The following is a 19,636-nucleotide window of genomic DNA, read 5'->3' as shown; positions in this document are numbered from 1 at the left end:
CTCACAAGGAGTAGATGGTGCTCATGAGGGGTCTGCAGGTAGAGAAGATGAATCAAGAAAGGCAGGAAGGACTGGATCCTGACAATCTCGAAGACCCCTCTGGCCCTGGCTCCCCATAACCTGGTCTGAGCTGACTTACCTTTAATGAACTGGATCACAGTCAGGTTTGGTGCAATCTGGACTAGGCCATCCTGCTTCTTTGTGGACTCCCCAGGGCTCTGCTTAGAGGGAGAGTCCTTGCCCTGAAGGAGACACAAAACCAAGGACAGTCCGCTGGATGCCAGCAACCCCACTCAGAGTTGGCTGTGGGCTGGGGAGGAGAGGTCTTGGAGAGGAGAGGGTGAGAGCCCTGTCATCTCTTCAGGAGCAATTGAGGCCTGCAGTGCTCCATTTGTTCTTGGCCCTATAGGTACCCAACAAGTGGTTTTGAAAGAATGAATAAAATTCTTGTGGTTAAACTTTGTCATCACCGGTATCCACATGGGTTAGTTGTCATGACCACTATTAACATCATAATAATCACCACCATTTTTAGGAAAATCACCACCATAATCATCATCATCATTTCTATTCCTTTCAGCTTAAATCACCCTCATTCACATCACCCATATCGTTGTGACTAAATGACAAATTTAGTCATGACATTACCATCACGATGTGATGATTGTTATTGTTGTCTCTGTCGTGATCACCACCACCAGCACAATCATCATTATCACTGTCACCTGAACCTTCAGAATCACTACCACCATGATGATGATCAGAATCATCAATATCATTATCACTGTCTCTAACATCATCATCACTACCACTGTCTTCACCAAGATCAGTATCACCAGCCTCATCTCCATCGCCACTGCCATCATCACCACCAATGTTACCCAAAACACTAACACACCAATCCAGTCAATCTCCACTCCCACTGTCACTGCTCCTCTTGGATGAATCAGGCCACACCCAGAGGATGGGCTCAGCTTTGGGTCCAAGCTGTGAAGATTTCCATGGACACCCTGGAGTATGTCCCTCCACCTGGGTGGGGACGGCCCATGTGCAACTCTTGAAAAAGAGGGGAAGAGAATATCATGTGTGTGGAGGGAGGGGGCACAATCACCATCTTCTGATTGTCAGAAATAAGAAAGGAAATAATGATAAATAATGGTTAATGCCTACTAAGCACTTACTGTATGCTGGGCACTGTTCTAATGACTAATGCATAACTTACTGAAACCTCACAACCTCCTGAAGTATATACGTCCCTACCAACAACTTGGAGAAGGAAATAAGAGTCAAAAATCATTTTTAAATAATGAAGTAGATACCATAATAATCCCTTTTTGTCAGGTGATAAAACTGAGACACAGAGAGAAAATAACTTATTTCAACTTATTTCACACAGATAATAAGTGGTCCAGCTAGGATTTGAATCCAGACAGCTTGGCTCCAGAGCCTGAGCACTTCACTGGTACACCCTGAAGGAAGGCGGCAACCAAGGCCAAGGGCCCAGAGTACTCTACCTACATTTCTCTAACACAAAACTGTGTGAGGCAGGTACTATTACTGTGCACACTTTTTAGATGAGGAAACTAAATCTTGGAGAAGTTGCTATGGGCACAGGGTCATTTGAATACAAGTGAGCAAGTGGAGTGTAATTTAGTTATTTTGCTATGTAGGCTGAGGTTAGAATTAAAAGCAAAAAATTCGCTGGAAGAAGACTTATGCCTAGGCCGGGTGTGATGGTTCGCGGCTGTAGTCCCAGCACTTTGGGAGCCTGAGGTGGGAGGATCGCTTGAGCCCAGGAGTTCAAGACCAGCCTGGGCAACATGGCGAAACCTTGTCTCTACTAAAAATAAAAATTAAAAAAAAAATCAGTCGGGCGTGGTGGCTCACACCTGTAATCTCAGCACTTTGGGAGGGTGAGGCCAGTGGATCACCTGAGGTCAGGAGTTCAAGATCAGCCTGGCCAATGTGACTAAACCCTGTCTCTACTAAAAATACAAAAATTAGCCAGGCATGGTGGCGCATGCCTGTAATCCCAGCTACTAGGGGGGCTGAGGCAGGAAGATCACTTGAACCTGGGAGGCGGAGGTTGTAGTGAGCTGAGATCGTACCACTGCACTCCAGCCTGGGCCACAGAGCGAGACTCCATCTCAAAAAAAAAAAAAAATCAGCCAGGTGTGGTGGCACACACCAGTAGTCCCAGCTACTCAAGAGGCTGAGGAGGGAGGATCATTTGAGCCAGGGAGATGGAGATTTTGTCAGAGGCGTTAGAATCAGAACAACTCCATCTTGACTGAGGGGTAGGAAAAATGAGGCTGGGACTTGCTGGGCTGCATTCCCAGAAAGTCAGGCATTCTTAGCCTCTAGATGTTTACGGTTAAGGGAACAGATTGATCATGTTTACTAAATAGACCCAGACTTAGGAGTGTCCTGATAGCCCAATGTCTGGAGAACAGAAGCATTTCTAATTTTGCTTTAAATATAATAATATCGATTCTTGCACAATATAGTGATTAAGAAAATCCTTGATCACAAACTCTTGTAGCAGAGCACATCTCCCCATGATCTTTTTTCATTCTATATATAAACATGTATTGTAGCTAGGGTGGACGCGTTCCTCCTCTTACTTTCGGGAACACCCTGCTCTGCCTATGGAGTAGCCATTCTTTATTCCTTTACTTTCTTAATAAACTTGCTCTCACTTTACTCTGCGGACTTGCCCCGAATTCTTTCTTGTGTGAGAGCCAAGAACCCTCTCTTGGGGTCTGGATTCAGACCCCTTTCTGGTAACAGTTGCAGTGAGCTGAGATCATGCCACTGCACTCCAGCCTGGGCGATAGAGTGAGACCCTGTTTCACAAAAAAAAAAAAAAAAAAGACTTATACCCAGTGTGGACAGCAGTTTGGAAGAGGCTACCCTGGGAGGAAGCGAGCTCCCTGTAACTAGGAGTGCGCAGGCAAGGCTTCCCCACGTCCAGGGCCAGGATGCCATGGGCCATAGGGAAGGACCTGCTGGGCTGGAGAGCACTCATTTGGGCTTCCTGGTTCTGCCTCCTCTTCCCATGTTGCCTGTGAGGTTCCTACAGGACTCACACTCTGGTTGGGTCTGACACTTTCTCTTTCTTCTCCCATCTCATTTTTTCTGAGATCATCATGAGGCAAATGCTGGATTTCCCCACATTTCAGAACCTTCATGTCAGCCACCACTTTGGGGGGTCCCTTGTTCCATGCCTCCCCAACCTGGCTTCCTGATGCTGGCTGGCTCAAGGCTGGCCTGTCCCAGCAGGACGATTCATTCAAATATTAATTCATGTGTGTGTTCCCTTGGGCTTTTTTTCCCTTTCTTCTTTCTTCTTTCATTCCAGCAGGGAGCAGGCTCTAGGTTTCCTGTCCTCAGGGGATATTTGTGGCATGGCAGAAAGCAGTAATGGATTGCAAGATTTCCCTTCCTGTCTTTTGTCTCCAGAGCTTGAGTCCCTTGAGAAGATTCTGCTGGGTGTTGTGGTGGGTGTGAGTAGATGGGGAAGGCTCTGAGGATGAGGGGAAAAGAATACCATCTTCCCTAAAATAAAGCCTGGAAAAGAGGATGGGGCAGAGACAGAGCAGTCTGTGGGTTCCATGAGCAGCGAGGAGCCACGTACCCTCTGAGATAGGGCCCACGGAAGCAATTCACCTCCAAGTGGCAGGATGCAGGCTGACCTACGGAGGCTGGGCTCCTAGGTTCCCAGCCTCACCAAGACTCTGCTCCAAGCATGGTAAGGGAACCATATGGGCCAGGATGGCAAGTGGACATCACCATAGTGACCACAGTGGGCTGATGCTGATGTCTGCTGGGGGGCCTCCCTGGTGCTTGAGCACTGTATAAGACACAGGACCTTTGCTTCACCTTGGTCAGAGAGCTCTGAGAAAGGCTGAGATTGAATTTCTTAATGATCTGGCAGGATGGGCATTCAGAGTAGAAATTAAGTTGATTTTCAAGTAAAATAAAGAATGTCTATTTTATACATGCTTTAGGTCTGAGGCAAACCTTATTTGACATCTTTCTCCCCTGCTGGACCCTGAGCTCTGCAAGAGCAGGATTCACGTTTATCTTGTTTTCTGTTCAAACTCTTGTGCCTAGCAAGGGCCTGGGGCGAAATAGTGGTTATCTAGTAAATATCAATTGCAAGAAGAGCACAAGAGATGGTTCTAACCAGCAGTGGGTGTAGCCAATGCCAGGCTTTTGGGGGAAAAAATGAAAGCAAGAGGAGATGCCATCATGCCGCCAGGGAGTTCTTGAACTGCTGATGGTTCCGAGACAGGCAAAGGGTCCTCAGAGCACACCAGCGCTAGCGGAACTACCTTTCCAGGACATGCCAGGCCACTGGTATATGGGCTGGTAGCTACGCACACATGAGCCTGCTCCATCTTTGCTGGGACCTGCCAGCAAGTCCTACACTCCTTCACACATGAGCAAACAAGTTCTGAATGTAGGCAACTTGTTCAGCATCACATAACTAGAGAGTGGCAGGACTCAGATCCGAGCTCAAGCTTGCCTGAGTAGAAAACTCATGCTTTGACTGAGCTCACACCTGTAATTCCAGCATTTTGGGAGGCCAAGGCAGCAGGATTGCTTGACGCCAGGAGTTTGAGACTGGCCTGGGCAACATAGTAAGACCCCATTTCGACAAAAATTTTAAAATTAGCTGGGCATGGTGACATGCACCTGTGGTCCCAGCTACTCAAGAGGCTCAGGTGGAAGCATCACTTGAGCCCAGGAGTCCAAGGCTACAGTAAGCTATGATGGCACCACTGCACTCTAGCCTAGGTGACAGAGCAACACCTTGACTCAAAAAAAAAAGAAAAAAAAACAACTCATACTTTATCCACTAGCCCCCTGAGTCAGACAGCCCTGATGCGGGACTGGAGAATTAGGAGGCATCTTTGTGGTGTGATCTGAAGGAAACTGAAATCCTACCATGTCTTATTTTTTTGGGTAAGGCAGCCTGTGTGGATTATTCATTTATACCTTAGAGCTGCACTGTCTCATACAGCAGCCACCTGTCACGCATGGCTCTAAGCAATTGAAATATGGCCAGTCCAAATTGAGATGTGCTGTAGGCATAAAATACACATCGCATTTTGAAGACTTAGTATGAAAAAAGGAAAATGTTTCATCATTAATTTCTTACTATTATATGTTAAAATAAGAATATTTTAGATATAGTGGTTTAAATAAAATGTATTATTAAAATTAATTTCTTTTACTTTTGCATGTGGACAAAAAAAATTAGAATTACATATGTGGTTCATATAACATTTCTTTTGGACATGCTGCCTTAAAGAGAATCAGTGAATCCTTGCTCCTTTCTGAGTCCCGTCTGAGCTCTGGGAGAGTGATCTGGGAGGGATGCCACAGTGGTGGGAGGGTCCTGGACAGCTGAGAGAGAGTGCTGGAGTGAGTGCTGCCCCAGGAAGCAGGAGAACAGGCTGGGGACAGACTGATCACTTCCCAACATTTTTTACCAGGAAGGGGCAGGGTAAGCAGAATCTTCTGAGTTCCTTGCTTGGGTTCCTTGTTCTCATAAAGAGTAGAAACAACCACAATGTCGTCTGCTCCCACGTGTACATTCCTATTTGGTCTACATTGCACTTTTTTTTTTTTTTTAACAGAGCCTTGCTGTGTCCCCCAGATTGGAGTGCAGTGGTGCAATCTCAGCTCACTGTAACCTCCGCCTCCCAGGTTCAAGCAATTCTCCTGTCTCAGCCTCCCGAGTAGCTGAGACTATAAGCACATGCCACCACACCTGGCTAATTTTGTATTTTTAGTAGAGACAGGGTTTCACCATGTTGGGCAGGCTGGTCTCGAACTCCTGACCTCAGGTGATCTGGCCGCCTTGGCATCCCAAAGTGCTGAGATTACAGGCGTGAGCCACTGCGCCCAGCTACACTGCACTTTCATATCCATCATGTCATTTAATTCCCACAATGGTCTGTCTGGTGCAGGGATTATTATTGCACCTATTTTACAGAAGAGGAAACTGAGGCCCCAAAAGGGGGAGTGTCACCCAAGCAGTTATTGGCAGAGCAGGCTCTCAAACCAAACCCAGGTTCTCTAGTCTCCCTGTGTCAGTCCTGTCTCCTGCTGTGAAAGAGCATGGGGTTTGGAACAGGAGGGGAGTGACAGACCTTCAGGGGTGGGGTGGTCAGGGGTGGCATCCAGGGAGAAGTGAGCTTTGGGGTTTGGGTAGATAGAAAGGGAGAGCAGATTTGAAGCAGAGGCACGGTGGTGGAGGTCTTGTGCTGGACGCAGTGGGGACACCAACCTGATTACAGCAGTGCTTGGCTGGGGTAGGGGCTGGGGCCAAAAGATGGGCCACAGCCAGACTCGGATGGTTTGGAAGGCCAGGCTGAGATTTGGGCTATATTCTGTGGCTATTGGGAGCCCTAACCGTCCTTAGCTCCTGACCCTGTGTTCTCCACAGATTTCTGCCGCTTGCCCCCTCATCTGTTTTGAGGACAGCTGAGTAATAACGGGCTCCAGAAACAGGAAACGTGCCTCTGCTCAGTGCAGGGATTGCAGTGTGACCCATCTGGGCTGTGTTTGCCTGGGTCAGCAGCCCTGGATGGAGAGGGCTGCTGGAACTTCCCCTCTGGGGGCTCTTTGCTGATTGCTGCAAGCCTGCTGGACACCATGTGCTGTGTGTGGCTCAGCCCATGGAAGGCCCTCCCGTCTGCTGGGCCCCCAGGGATCCAGGCGCTATCCTTGGTGAGAACTAAGTTCCTATTAAAAGAAGGCTTTGTCCAGGGGCTAGGGTCCCTGACCCACAGAGCCAATGTGGACTCTGGGGTGGTATGGAACCCTCTGCCAGCCTCGGGTTCCTTCACATATCACCAAGGGAAGCAGCCACAGGGATGAGAGATCTGCTTAACTTCCTCCCACCCCATGAAAGAGAGTGTTTTTCAGCAAGAGCTGAGTTTCCATGAAGAATGAAACACACTCCCAGCTTTCTTTTTTCTTTTTTTTTTTTGAGGCAGAGTCTTGCTCTGTCACTCAGGCTGGAGTGGTGCAATGATGCAATCTCGGCTCGCTGCAACCTCCACCTCCCGGGTTCAAGTGATTCTCCTGCCTCAGCCTCCCAAGTAGCTGGGATTACAGGCACCCGCCACCATGCCTGGCTAATTTTTCGTATTTTTAGTAGAGACAGGGTTTCTCCATGTTGGCCAGGCAGGTCTCGAGCTTCTAACCTTAGGTAATCCACCTGCCTCAGCCTCCCAAACTGCTGGGATTACAGGTGTGAGCCACGGCAACCGGCCCCGGCTTTCTTTTAATGAGATTCATGCCACTGGCCATGCTTCTTTTCCCTTTGGCTACCAGAAACCTCAGAACCAAATAAATGGCTCAATGGTATCAACTGAATTAATCTTTATGGGTCCATGCATTTATGTTTTTCTCTCTCATTCTGAAAACCTTTCACTCTTATTTATATTTTTCCTGCTCCTTAGCCTTAATTGATTGGTTTCACCATTTACTAGCTATGTGACCAGGTTACTTAATCTCTGTTACCCAAGTCCCTCTGGTATAAGATGGGGGTAATAACTATATCTACTTCACAGGTGGGTTATGGGGACTAAATGAGATCATCCATACAAAGGTCTTAGAACATTGCATGGTACAGAGTAAGTAATAAATGTTAACCTAATTCCTACTGTTGTAGTACTGTACCTTTGTGTGGTGTGAGCTGTCTCAAACCTTTTATAGACTATAGTGCAAGTAGGATATAGAAAAGCATATGCAAACACAGTGGGATATCATCTCACACCTGAATGTGTATAGATACCATATAATATATTGAAATAGAATAGAATGGCTATTATAAAAAATATGATAGATAACAAGTGCTGGGGAGGCTGTGGAGAAAAGGGCACACTTGCACCCTGTTGGTAGGGGTGTAATTTAGCACAGCCATCATGGAAAACAGTATGGAGTTTCCCCCAAAAGTTAAAAATAGAAACTTCGGATCTAACAATCCACTACTGGGTATATAGCCAAAGGAAATGAAATCAGTATATTAAAGAGAGACAGAGCTGGATTTATTATACACTTAAAAATAACTAAGACACTTTGGGAGGCAGAGGCAGGTGGATCATCTAAGGTCAGGAGTTCGAGGCCAGCCTGGCCAACATGGCGAAACCCCGTCTCTACTAAAACTACAAATATTTGTCAGGCATTGTGGTGCATGCCTGTATTCCAGATACTTGGGAGGCTGAGACAGGCAAATTACTTGAGCCCGAGAGACAGAGGTTGCAGTGAGCCAAGATTGCGCTACTGCACTCCAGCCTGGGTGACAGAGAGAGACTCCATTTCAAAATAAATAAATAAATAAATAAATAAAAATAACTAAGAGAGGGACCAGGGCCAGGTATGGTGGCTCACACCTGTAACCCCAACACTTTGGGAGGCCAAGGCAGGCAGATCACTTGAGGCCAGGAGTTCAAGACCAGCCTGGCCAACATGGAGCCTGGAGCCTGTAATCCCAGCCACTTGGGAGGATGACGTAGGAGAATTGCTTTAACTCGGGAGGTGGAGGTTGCAGTGAGCCAAGATTGTGCCACTGCACTCCAGCCTGGGTGACAGAGTGAGACTCTGTTTCAACAAAACAAAACAAAACCAACAACTAAGAGAGTATAATTGGAACATTTGTAACACAAAGAAATGATACATTCTATTGTTTGGTTATACATTGAAAAATAAATTAAAGAAATAAGAAATGATAAATTCTTTCTTGTTTCTTGAGGTGTTGGATACCCCATTTACCCTGATATAATTATTACACATTGTATGCCAATTCAAAATATCTCATGTAGGCTGGGCACAGTGGCTCACGCCTATAATCCCAGCACTTTGGGAGGCTGAGGGGGGTGGATCTGAGGTCAGGAGTTGGGGACCAGCCTGGCCTACATGGTAAAACCCTGTCTCTACTAAAAATACAAAAATTAGCTGGGTATGGTGGCGGGCACCTGTAATCCCAGCTACTCAGAAGGCTGAGGCAGGAGAATTGCTTGAACCCTGGGGGCAGAGGTTGCAGTGAGCCAAGATCGCACCACTGTACTCCAGCCTGGGCAACAGAGAGAGAGAGAGACTCTGTCTCAAAAAAAAAAAAAAAAATCTCATGTATCCAATAAACATACACACCTATGCACCCATAAAAATTAAAAATGAAAACATTTTTAAAAAGAAAATGAAAAAACACAAATTTTCAAATAAAAGAATGTATTTAAATGAAAGAAAGGAGAGAGATCTGCACTCTCACGCTTATTGCAGCACCATTCACAGTAGCCAAGATATGGATTCAACCAAAGAGTCCATCAATGGATGAATGGATAAAGAAAATGTAGTATGTATACACAATGGAATACTATTTGGCTTTAAAAAAGAAGGAAATCCTGTCATTGTGAAAACCTGGGTGAACCTAAGGACATCATGTTAAGTGAAATAAGCCAGGCACAGAAAGACAAATACTGCATGTTCTCACCTTGGTGTGGAATATAAAAAAGCCAAACTCATAGAAGCAAAAAGCAGAAGGGAAGTTACCAGAGCAAGTGGTTAGTCAAAGGATACAAAATTTCAGTTAGACTGGAGAAATAAGTTCAGGCAATCTATTGTACATCATGATGAGTCCAGTTAATAACAATATATTGCACACTTGCAAATTGCTAAGAAAGTAGGTTTTAAGTGTTCTCACCACGCACACAAAAAGATAAGTAAGTGAGGTAAGGCATGTGCTAAACAGCTTGATTTATCCACTCCCCAATGCATACATAGATCAAAACATCATGTTCCACCATAAACACATATAATTTTTACTTGTCAGTTGAAAAACCAAATTTAAAAAATAAAAAAGTTAAAAAACATGTAAAAAGGAAAAGCATACAAGTTTAGAAAAAAGGCACTTTTTCTCTTAGTTTTCCCCTTAAGAGCTGGCCTGCTCGGAGAAAGATGCCAAGAACAAGCACTCCTGTTTACTGTGCCTGCGCTTTGGCACTGAACTGCCCACCTCACCACTTTGCCTCACTTCATTCTTATAAAGACCCCGAGATGCAGATGTTATGGTTATACCCATTTTACAGATTTCGGAATTAGTAAGTAGCAGAGCCTGGCTGGTATGGTGCGGCCACCATATTGCATGGTAGATGCACCTGACAGGACTAGCTTCTTAAGCATACCCTGAGAATGACTGGTCTAAACAGAACTTGCGTTTGGAGTTTTTTTTTTTTTTTTTTTTTTTTTTTTGAGATGGAATCTTGCTCTGTCGTCTAGGCTGGAGTGCAGTGATGTAATCTTGGCTCACTGCAACCTCTGCCTCCCAGGTTCTAGGGATTCTCCTGCCTCAGCCTCCCAAATAGCTGGGGCTACAGGTGCACGCCACCACAGCCAGCTAATTTTTATATTTTTAGTAGAGACGGGTTTCACCATTTGGTCAGGCCAGTCTCGAACTCCTGACCTCAAGTGATGTGCCTGCCTCAGCCTCCTAAAGTGCTGAGATTACAGGTGTGAGCCACCACACCCAGCCTCATTTGGAGTTCTGAGCTAAGGAATCTGGGAGTGGCCAACCCAGAAATTCATTTCTTATTTATGAAGAACATCTGAACCCCTGGCTCATCCCATGAAACACAGGGTGTATGAAGGATCAAGGCCCTTTGTTTCGGGTTAAGTGAAGGTTGCCAGGTGGAGGGTGCCATATAATTTGCATGGTTTTTACAAATGGTAGTGATTCTCTGTCCAGCCCACCACCACTGGACCACCCTGTATGTAAGTTCCCTCAATAAACCCTATGTCTTGTTTGCTGACTCCGGGTCTTTTCTTCAGCCCCTCGAGCATGGTGCCATCCCTACTGAAGTCAGCAGGCCTCCAGCATGACATGTGTCTAACCCCTGCCATGTCTAGCCCTGTCCCTGCCACTGCAGGATGCCTTAGACACCAAGGAAGCTTGCATGGTGCCTCTTGGGCCTGATCAGCTACCTTTCATCCCTTCTTTAGCCTCAGTCTCCTCTGACAAATGGCAGTATTGGACTAGCTCAGCTGGTTTTTAGGAACAGAACCCTTTTCCCAACTGAAATCTTACTCTTTAGATTTAGTCTTTAGACAGGTATAAAAACACAAAATAGTAGAACTACTTGGACTGAAGTGTGTGTGTGTGTGTGTGTGTGTGTGTGTAGAGGGGTGGAAGGCCCTTAGCCCTGCTCGGTGATGCCCCTCCTCCTCCTCCCTATGATGGTACCCTTGGGGTTCTGGGGGTTCAATTCGAAAAACCACTCAAGCAGATTGCCCCAACAGGGCCTCAAGCCTCTTCGATGTTAAAGGAAGCTCTATGTGCAGACCTGGTGGTCTGGGGGAGCCTTTCCTCAGCCCTCTGGCGCCAGGACCTGGCTTTGTACAGACAGGTGCAAGGGCCCGTGGTGCTGTCCAACCTCTGGACATGTCTTTAACCCTCTATGGGCCAATCCCTCCATCAGTGAGATGCATCAGGGTCTAGAGGCCGTGCCTGCAAAGAGGAGGCACTGGGCACTAGGAGGCCTGCGCACCTCAGAACTCACAGATGCTGCCATGGAGACACAAAGTCCCAGGGAAATGGAGGCCTCCTGGCTGGGCAAATCCCGATAGACCAGCCCTAAGCCCTGGGTTTTAAGGACCATTGCCACCTCACACTCCTGTCCTCCATCCCTGACTATTCTCCCAAAGAAGAACATGGAAGTTAACGACTGGGAGACAGTGGACATCACAGGCTTACAGACTCTTAGCCAAAATTGCAGCCATCTAGAAATGTGGATTTGGGGAGTCATAGACCATTCGAGGCACAGACTTTTAGGCTAATGTAAGTACTTGAGAAGCTCTATTAGGAACACAGACTTTAAAACCATATAATTTTAGAATCCCAACCTCTCAGACATATTCCAGAAATAACAGACAAACAGACTCCTGGTCTCTATGGTCACAGAGTCCAGTGGTGCTCAGAGCCTGGAGAGGGACAGGGGTCCTCATGGCACAGGCTTGCCTGCCAGGAAGTAGCTCTCTGGGATCCTCTGAGCCCCTGACCCAGTCCCAAGGGCAGGTTGTCAGAAGGACCAGAGGGCATGGCGGGCACAGGAGAGTTGCTGGCTGAATGGGAGCACCACTACCACAGGGACAGATGGGGACGAAGAATCTGTCAGGGAGCCCTCAAGAGACCATCTTTACCCCACAGACCCTGCAGAGCCATCTGCCAGGAGTCCTTGGGCCTAGCAGGACCTTGGGGACTGGCTGATTGTAGACAGGAAGACTGAGGCCTAGAGGGAGGTGAGGCCTGTCCTGGGTCACTCCTGTGAGGGTCTCTTGGTAGCACCTGAGCTCTGAGGCCACAGATACAGGGACAGAGCCAAAGGCAAGAAAGTAAGGCTCCTGTCCCCTCCCATTCCCTGCATGGCCTCCCCCAATCCCATGTCCTGCTCTTCTCTGTGGGGACTGCTATTGCCCCCTGCCCCCCAGGCAGAGAATCCCATAATCATGGCCATGGGAGAAATCTGAGCTGTCATTTGTCATTCCCCGTCTCTCTGCATCTGGCCTTCCTTCACCTTCTCAGACCTCCTCGGGGCAGGGGCTGTGGAATGCACCCCTCTTTTCCCTTGTGAAAATGCTCACATATTTCTCCAGAGACAGTGAGTCATTTAGAGGAGATGGCCTTGAACCTGTCAGAGCCGACAGACCTTGTCTGATCTGCTGCCCATTAGACAGATAGAGACACTGAGGCCAGAAACCTTCTCGGGGGCACATAATTCTTGTATTACATACTGCCAATCTCCTGGATACCTTTAAAAACAGCATTTACTTCTAAGAGGGTATTTAGGGGACCCCTGAGCCCTGAGCCTGGGAGGGGACGCCTGGTGAGATTTCAGAGTTAGCTCTGCCCTTCACTTTCTCCTCTTGCCCATTCTCTCGCCCTGCAGAAGATACACATCCCATGTCTGGGGGCCTGGACTTTCTGGCAGCCAGTTCAGCCTCATTGGGCCTTTGCTCCTGGTTTATTCAACTCCTCATTGGTGGCCCTCCTGGGCCAGGCCAACCAGCGTTACTGCAAGCAGACCCGGCCAAGGCAGCCTCAGGGAGGTGGAGGAACAATTCCTCCCACATCAATATTTATTGCCTGAGAGCTGCTGGAAGCAGATCATCATGTTCTCAGCCCTTGTTTCTTTTTAAAGAACCTCTCACCCCCTTCCCTCCCCACTCCCCATCCCCAGTGTGCTGACAGAATGAATCCAGACAGCCAGACAGGTTCACAGCTGGGGAGCCAGGGTTTCAAAGCATCATAGAGACACAGCTCTTAAAATTTGAGTCTCTGAATCATAGCAGCTCCAACTCAAGGACTCGTGCATTCTCAGAATCTGAGGCGCACAGGATATTGCTCCAGGAACCTAACCTCAGCATCTTACACAGCAGCACAGAATGGGGAAGTGGCTTGCTGCTCAAGGTCACATGACTGGCATGTGACAGAGCCCAGCGTGGTCTCCCACCCCTAAACTTTGCTTCTGTCACCTATCCCACCCGTGGCTCAACTGGCATTCTTCTCTGTTCAAATTTAGGACTCAATTTGGAGATCATCTGTAACCAGCAATATAGGCTCTCTCTCTTTCCTTTATAAACATCACTCCACCTTTAAGTTCTAGGAATTTCATCTTCTCGAAACTTTGGCCTGAACTAGGCAGAATCAGAAAGGCCCATCTGTAGTTCCAAACTGTCTTCTTCCCCTGAAACTGCTCACTCCCTGGCAGCTGCTTCCCCCTGCCTCTGAGACAGCTGCACCCAATCCCAGCATCAGCCCAACTCATCACTGTCTTGGGGACATCCCATAGCAGGGCAGCTATGTGCAGTCCCCAACCTGGGTAGCTCCCAGATGCACCTCTATCCCCTCACTGCCAATGCATGGCTTCCACCTGGCCTGGACCACCATCAGAGCTGTCTCATTTCTCTCCCTGCCCCCACCCTCTCCAAACATATTCAAATGCATCAACCTGCCACAGAAATGCTCTTGCAGCAAAAACATTCAACAGGATTTTTATAAATTGTCCCTTTGAAATTAGAATTACTTAGCAACAAGTAAGTTACTTAATTTATGATTGTCTATGATTTCTCAACAGCCACCTCCCATACTTGAGAAGGAGGAAATCTAATGCACAAATTTTCAGAATGTAATGAAATGTGTATAAGTATTAAAAAAATTAATGAACTTGACATTACTGGCTTGTAATTAAACTTTTAGGCCTGGCACGGTGGCTCACTCCTGTAATCCCAGCACTTTGGGAGGCTGAGGCGGGCAGATCACCTGAGGTTAGGGGTTCGAGACCAGCCTGGCCAACATGGTGAAACGCCATCTCTACTAAAAATACAAAATTAGCCAGGCATGGTGGCACACACCTGTAATCCCAGCTATTTGGGAGGCTGAGGCGGGAGAATCACTTGAACCTGGGAGTTGGAGGTTGTGGTGAGCCGAGATCTAGCCTGGGCAATAGGGTAAGACTCTGTCTCAAAAAATAAAAATAAATAAATAAACTTTAAAAATTGTTTCTATTTTGTCATTTTCTTTTTAATTTGAAGCCAATTTGTTGTTTTTCAGGCCTCGTGTTTTTGTGGGTATCTGAAAAACTTGGAAGTCCCTGGCCCAGAATGGCTATCCTGCCTGGTGGCTCACATGATCCTGTCCTCTCCTACCAGTTTTGTGACCCTGGGCAAATCCCTCCACTGGGCCAGGCCTCTGTGTCCGCTTCTGAGGAGAGACCCACCTGCCCCAAGAGCGGAGGAGGAGGATTCTAGATACCCCTGGAGCATCACACCGGTCGTGACTTGTCCGTGAGTCTGTGTCCTCCCTAGACTGTGCCCGCTGGAAGGGTGGAGGCCACGGACTGATCTTCAGATCCAGCCTGGGGCCTGCACTCCGTGCATGTTTGTTCCCTTCTCTGTCCCCGAAAGGGCCAGGTTTATTTCTACAGCCAAATCCTTCATGCAGGGTGCTTCTGTGCCCAGAATCTCTGTTCCTCTCTCCTTTCTGTGCTTCCACAAATCCTTCAAAGTCCAGCTGAAATCCCTCCTCTTCAGGGAAGTCTTCCCAGACGATCCTACCCACCCTCCCAATTCTTAACATTCCTATGGCACATTCAGAATTGACAAAAACTTTAAGTGATGAGCACAGAGGCCATATTGTAGTGGTTAGTACGAGGGGCATGGGCTCAGAAAGGTGCGGGTTCTCATCCCAGTGCTGCCTTGCTTGCTGGCTTTGTGATCTTGGGTAAGTCACTTTCCAACACTGGCTCTGGGTCTCCTCAGCTGTGGAGACAGCAGGTGATATTCACTGTGCAAGGCTGTCAGAAAGATGTGATGGAGCCCAGGCAGAAAGTATAGTGCCCAGTGGGGATGCAGTGTAATTTTTTTTTTTTTTTTTTTTGAGACGGAGTCTTGCTTTGTCGCCCAGGCTGGAGTGCAGTGGTGCAATCTCGGCTCACTGCAACCTCCACCTCCCGGGTTCAAGCGATTCTTCTGCCTCAGCCTCCTGAGTAGCTGGGACTACAGGCGCCCACCACCATGCCCGGCTAATTTTTTGTATTTTTAGTAGAGACGGGGTTTCACTGTGTTAGCCAGGATGGTCTCGATCTCCTGACCTCGTGATCCGACCGCCTCGGCCTCCCAAAGTGCTGGAACTACAGATGTGAACCACCACGCCCAGCCGAAGTGTAATGTTACAAAGGAGAACAAGTGGGTGGTGCTGGAGCCTGGACCCAGTCAGGTGACATGGAGGGAGCTTACCTTCCTGGCAGGTGAGTCTGTGACTGCTAAGACCTTTCGCCGAAACTGAAGCTCACGTTTTTCCTTGGGCATTTCCTTGGGGAAGAAGAAGTAGGGGATGGCAGCCAGGGCCACTGCACCGGCAGCGATGAGGAAACCCAGCCACCAGGCACCCACCCATCGGGGGTCCTTTATGGTCAGGCTGATACCACCTGGAAGAGAAGAGCATGGTGACATTAGGGTCAGGATGATAGGCTGTCACTTCTAAGCCGCCATCCTGGGACTGGCCTCTGAGACATGAGGTGGCCCAGGCTGGGAGTCAGGAGACCTGAGTTCCAGTCTGCTCTGCCAGGTGTGTCCTGTGTGACCCTGGGCAAGTCCTTGGCCCTTTCCGAGCCTTGGCTTCTTCAACTACCAAGGCAGTATAGTGCAGTGGTCAAGGCCATGGACTCTAGAGGTGGACTGCTGGGTCTGAATTCCATTACTAACTCATAACCTTGGGCAACCTACATAACCTCTTTGTGCCTCAGTTTTTGTCCTTTGTGAAATATAGATATTAGTAGCTTCCAAATCATAGGATTGTTGTGAAAATTAACGAAATAGATGTGAAGCACTTAGAAGAGTGTGTGCCATATAGGTACCTGCTCCTCCTCCTCTTCCTCCTTCTCATTACTATTGTGATTATTATTCTTAAATGAATGTTTAGGATTACTGTTGTGTTTCTCAGACCTTCATGATGATTAATATCCCCAGGGATGTTTGTCAAAAATACCTGGCCTTACTGAAGACCCACTTAGAATGACCACAGAGTGGGGTGGGAAGGTGACCAAGGATCCCGTACCTTTAACAAGTTCCCCAGATGATTTTGATCCCCCACTAGGTTTAATTGGGACTAGATTATCCCAGGTGTACCTCCTGGCTGGAACACACAAAGCTCCCGTCATACTTCTTAATCACAAGGCTGAGTTGTGTACATTTTCCTTCAATATCCACAGCATCCAAAAATGCTTCATAAAAATACAAATGAGCTGGGTGCAGTGGCTCAAGCCTGTAATCCCAGCACTTTGGGAAACTGAGGTGGAAGGCTCATTAGAGGCCAGGAGTTCGAGACCACCCTGAGCAACATAGTGAGGCCCTGTCTCTACAAATAAATTAAAAAGTTACCCAGGTGTGATGGTGCACACCTGTAGTCTCAGCTACTGAAGAGCCTGAGGTGGGAAGACTGCTTGAGCCCAGGCATCCAAGGCTGCAGTAAGCTAGGATTGTGCCACTGCATGAGGGGCAGAGTGAGACCCTGTCTCAAAACAAAAACAAGAAAAACCAAATGCTCCTTGATGTACCAACCCCACATACAGAGCTGGTTCCCCTGGTGCTTGATCCTAAGCTCCTCCCAGGCAGGGACCAGAGGACTCAGTTGGCACTTAGCAAACGCACCTGTAAAGCCGGGGATGGGTTTGGCTTTTGCACTGATTAGACTTGATTCTCTCCTTACTTGTTATCTCCCCTGCCTCCATGTCAGGCTGGTGAGAGCTCACACATGCACCTCTCCAACCCCTCCGCTTCTCTCCTATCAGTCTGTGCCTGCAGCTGGCATGATCTGCCCACCCTGTGAAATCCCCCACGGAGAAGGGAGTTTCGAGGTGGCAGGTCGGTCCACAGAAATGTCACATCTGCCTGTGGAGATGCCCCGTCTGCCTGGACAATGTCAACAGAGTCAGAAAACACACCCCCTTGCATGCAGCCGAGGTGTGTCAGGGAAATCTAGGGAACCCCTGACTCCCAGGACTTTTCTTTCAGGGGAGGGAGGGGTCGCAGCCAGAGCCCACACTCTGGACCCAGCCTTCCAGAAGGAGAGTGGGCGGGGCGGGGCTGTCCCTGGTGGCTGCTGTTCAGAGCTGCACAGATCTGTTCTGGCTGGAGGCGCTTGTGGGCAAAAGCTGGGGAACAAGAAGCAGCGTGTGCATGTTCATTCAGCCACACACACGTCACCTGAGGCTCCCAGGACCTGGCAGAAAGTCTGCAGGTGAGAATGGCAGGAGGCACATCTGGAGCTGCTTGGTGTGACGAGTTGGGAGCTGAGATGCCACAGTGACGTGCTCTAACAGGAGTACGCTACTGCTCTCCGAGGACTCCAGAGCCCTGGAAACCCCAACACCCCTCCCTCCTGGCCACCTTCAGACCAAGCGTCAGTCCCACTCCTTGGCCCACTCTGACCACTGCCTGGACCAGAAACTACTCTTTCCCAAATGGTGCCCCTGGCAGTTTCCTAGACTCTGAGCTGGTCTGAACTAGAAGGGTTCTTAGAGGTCACAGTAAATGTCCCATCTGAGAGAGGCCCAGGGTAATACTTTGAGTCACCAAGTTCTGCTCCAAAAGTTCTCTCCAGTGTGCACTGTCCTCTCTGTTTAACTCAAGTCTTGTTTCCCCCTAAAAATAGGGGCTCCCTACAGGCAAGAGAGTACGCTCTTCCACCTGCCCCACAGCATGTGTGAGCAGGGGGCTGAGGGCCTGTTGAAGGTGGGGTATGGAACAAGGCGAAGACTCCTAGTAATAGTAGTGACGGCAACCACGGTTCCTAATTTGATGGCACTTTACAGTTTATCTCCACCATCTCACTGGACTCTGATCACAGCTTTAGGAGACAGACAGGACAGAGATTATCTCACAGATGAGAAAGCTGAGGTTCAGAGAGGCTAAGAGACTTGCCCAAGGTCAGTGGTGCTGCTAGGATTTGAACCGAGGTCCCCTGGCTCAATGTCTCCTATGAGAGTGGCAGTCAGTTAGCTAGGGTCTAGCAAACATGTGCTCCTGAGGCTCACCTTCTGGCATCTGGTTAATGTCCACATAAAGGCGCAGCATGAGGCTGCCCAGCCCAAAGGCCAGGCCTGGCCCCATCATGGTCACTGCAAACAGGATCCCTACAACACAAAGCCTGAGTTAGGATCCTCTGGCCCTGGCTTCCCTCTGCAGACCAGTGCTTGCCCAGTCTCTGATGGGCAAGAACACTCTGTCTCCCCTGGTCAGGGATGGGGAACTCTCCAGGGCTTCCCTGGACCTTTACTGCCAGATGGGGCAGGGGGCAGGGACTCCATCTCCAGCCCCAACCCTGGGTCTCTCTTCTTCCTAGTTGAGCCTGGCCTGACCCTCAGAGGCCAAGGGATGGCACTGGTCCTCACCGAGGTAGAGGGGCGAGTTGCTGTTGTGGGCAAAGTCATCGATGTAGGAGATGCCAAAGGGCTGAATGGGCACCCCGCCCACGCCCAGCAGGGTCTGTGCCACGAACATGATCCCCACCACACTCAGATGCTGGGTTTCTGTGTAGCTTGAGCAGTTGCCATTGGAGGGGGCTGAGGCTGGGGCCGAGGTTGTGGGCAGGCACAGGGAAGCCTTGAAGTCCTGTGGCATATCCTCTGAGAGACGACAATGAAAAAATATTATAACAATAGCTAAGACTTAAATAGCGCTTACCCCGGGGGAAGGTACTGTTCTAAGTGCTGTGTATAAAAATAATTTGAGCCCCACAACAAACCTCAAGGGTGAGTGCTCTCATTATGCCTGTTTCATAGGTGAGGAAACTGATGCTTAGACAGCAACTAGTAAGGTGACAGGGCCAGGATTGGAACTCAGGAGGTCTGGCTTCAGAGTCCATGCTCTTAAACTGCCCTACACCACCTTTCTGAGCTGAGGCATTTGCAAGTGCCATAGCAACGGTGGCCCCTGGGTGGGACGGGGTGGTCAAAGGTGGTGCAGTTTGAACTGGGTCCAGAAGAATAAACACAATTTTCCAGAAAAAGAGGGAGGGGAGGGGTGCTCCAGGGAGAGGTCACAGTACGGGCAAAACCCAGGGACT

At 48.5% G+C, this 19,636-nt stretch overlaps 1 protein-coding gene across 4 annotated transcripts in view; it reads right to left on the bottom strand.

The window, feature by feature from the left end:
* The window catches only part of SLCO2B1 (solute carrier organic anion transporter family member 2B1), a 66,771-nt gene that overhangs the window by 29,468 nt on the left and 17,667 nt on the right, over positions 1–19,636 (bottom strand). For all 4 annotated transcript variants that reach the window (XM_019037343.4, XM_019037344.3, XM_019037347.4 and 1 more), the window contains exons 5-8: positions 18,963–19,196; positions 18,606–18,704; positions 15,808–15,998; positions 140–242 (exon numbers count right to left, since the gene is read on the bottom strand). In XM_019037343.4, coding sequence (XP_018892888.1) covers positions 140–242; positions 15,808–15,998; positions 18,606–18,704; positions 18,963–19,196 — 627 coding nt within the window. The remainder of the gene's footprint in view (positions 1–139; positions 243–15,807; positions 15,999–18,605; positions 18,705–18,962; positions 19,197–19,636) is intronic.

Source organism: Gorilla gorilla, chromosome 9 (genome assembly GCF_029281585.2).
Source record: "Gorilla gorilla gorilla isolate KB3781 chromosome 9, NHGRI_mGorGor1-v2.1_pri, whole genome shotgun sequence".
NCBI classification, from domain to species: Eukaryota; Metazoa; Chordata; class Mammalia; order Primates; family Hominidae; genus Gorilla; species Gorilla gorilla.
This window is presented reverse-complemented; position numbering and strand designations above follow the sequence as displayed.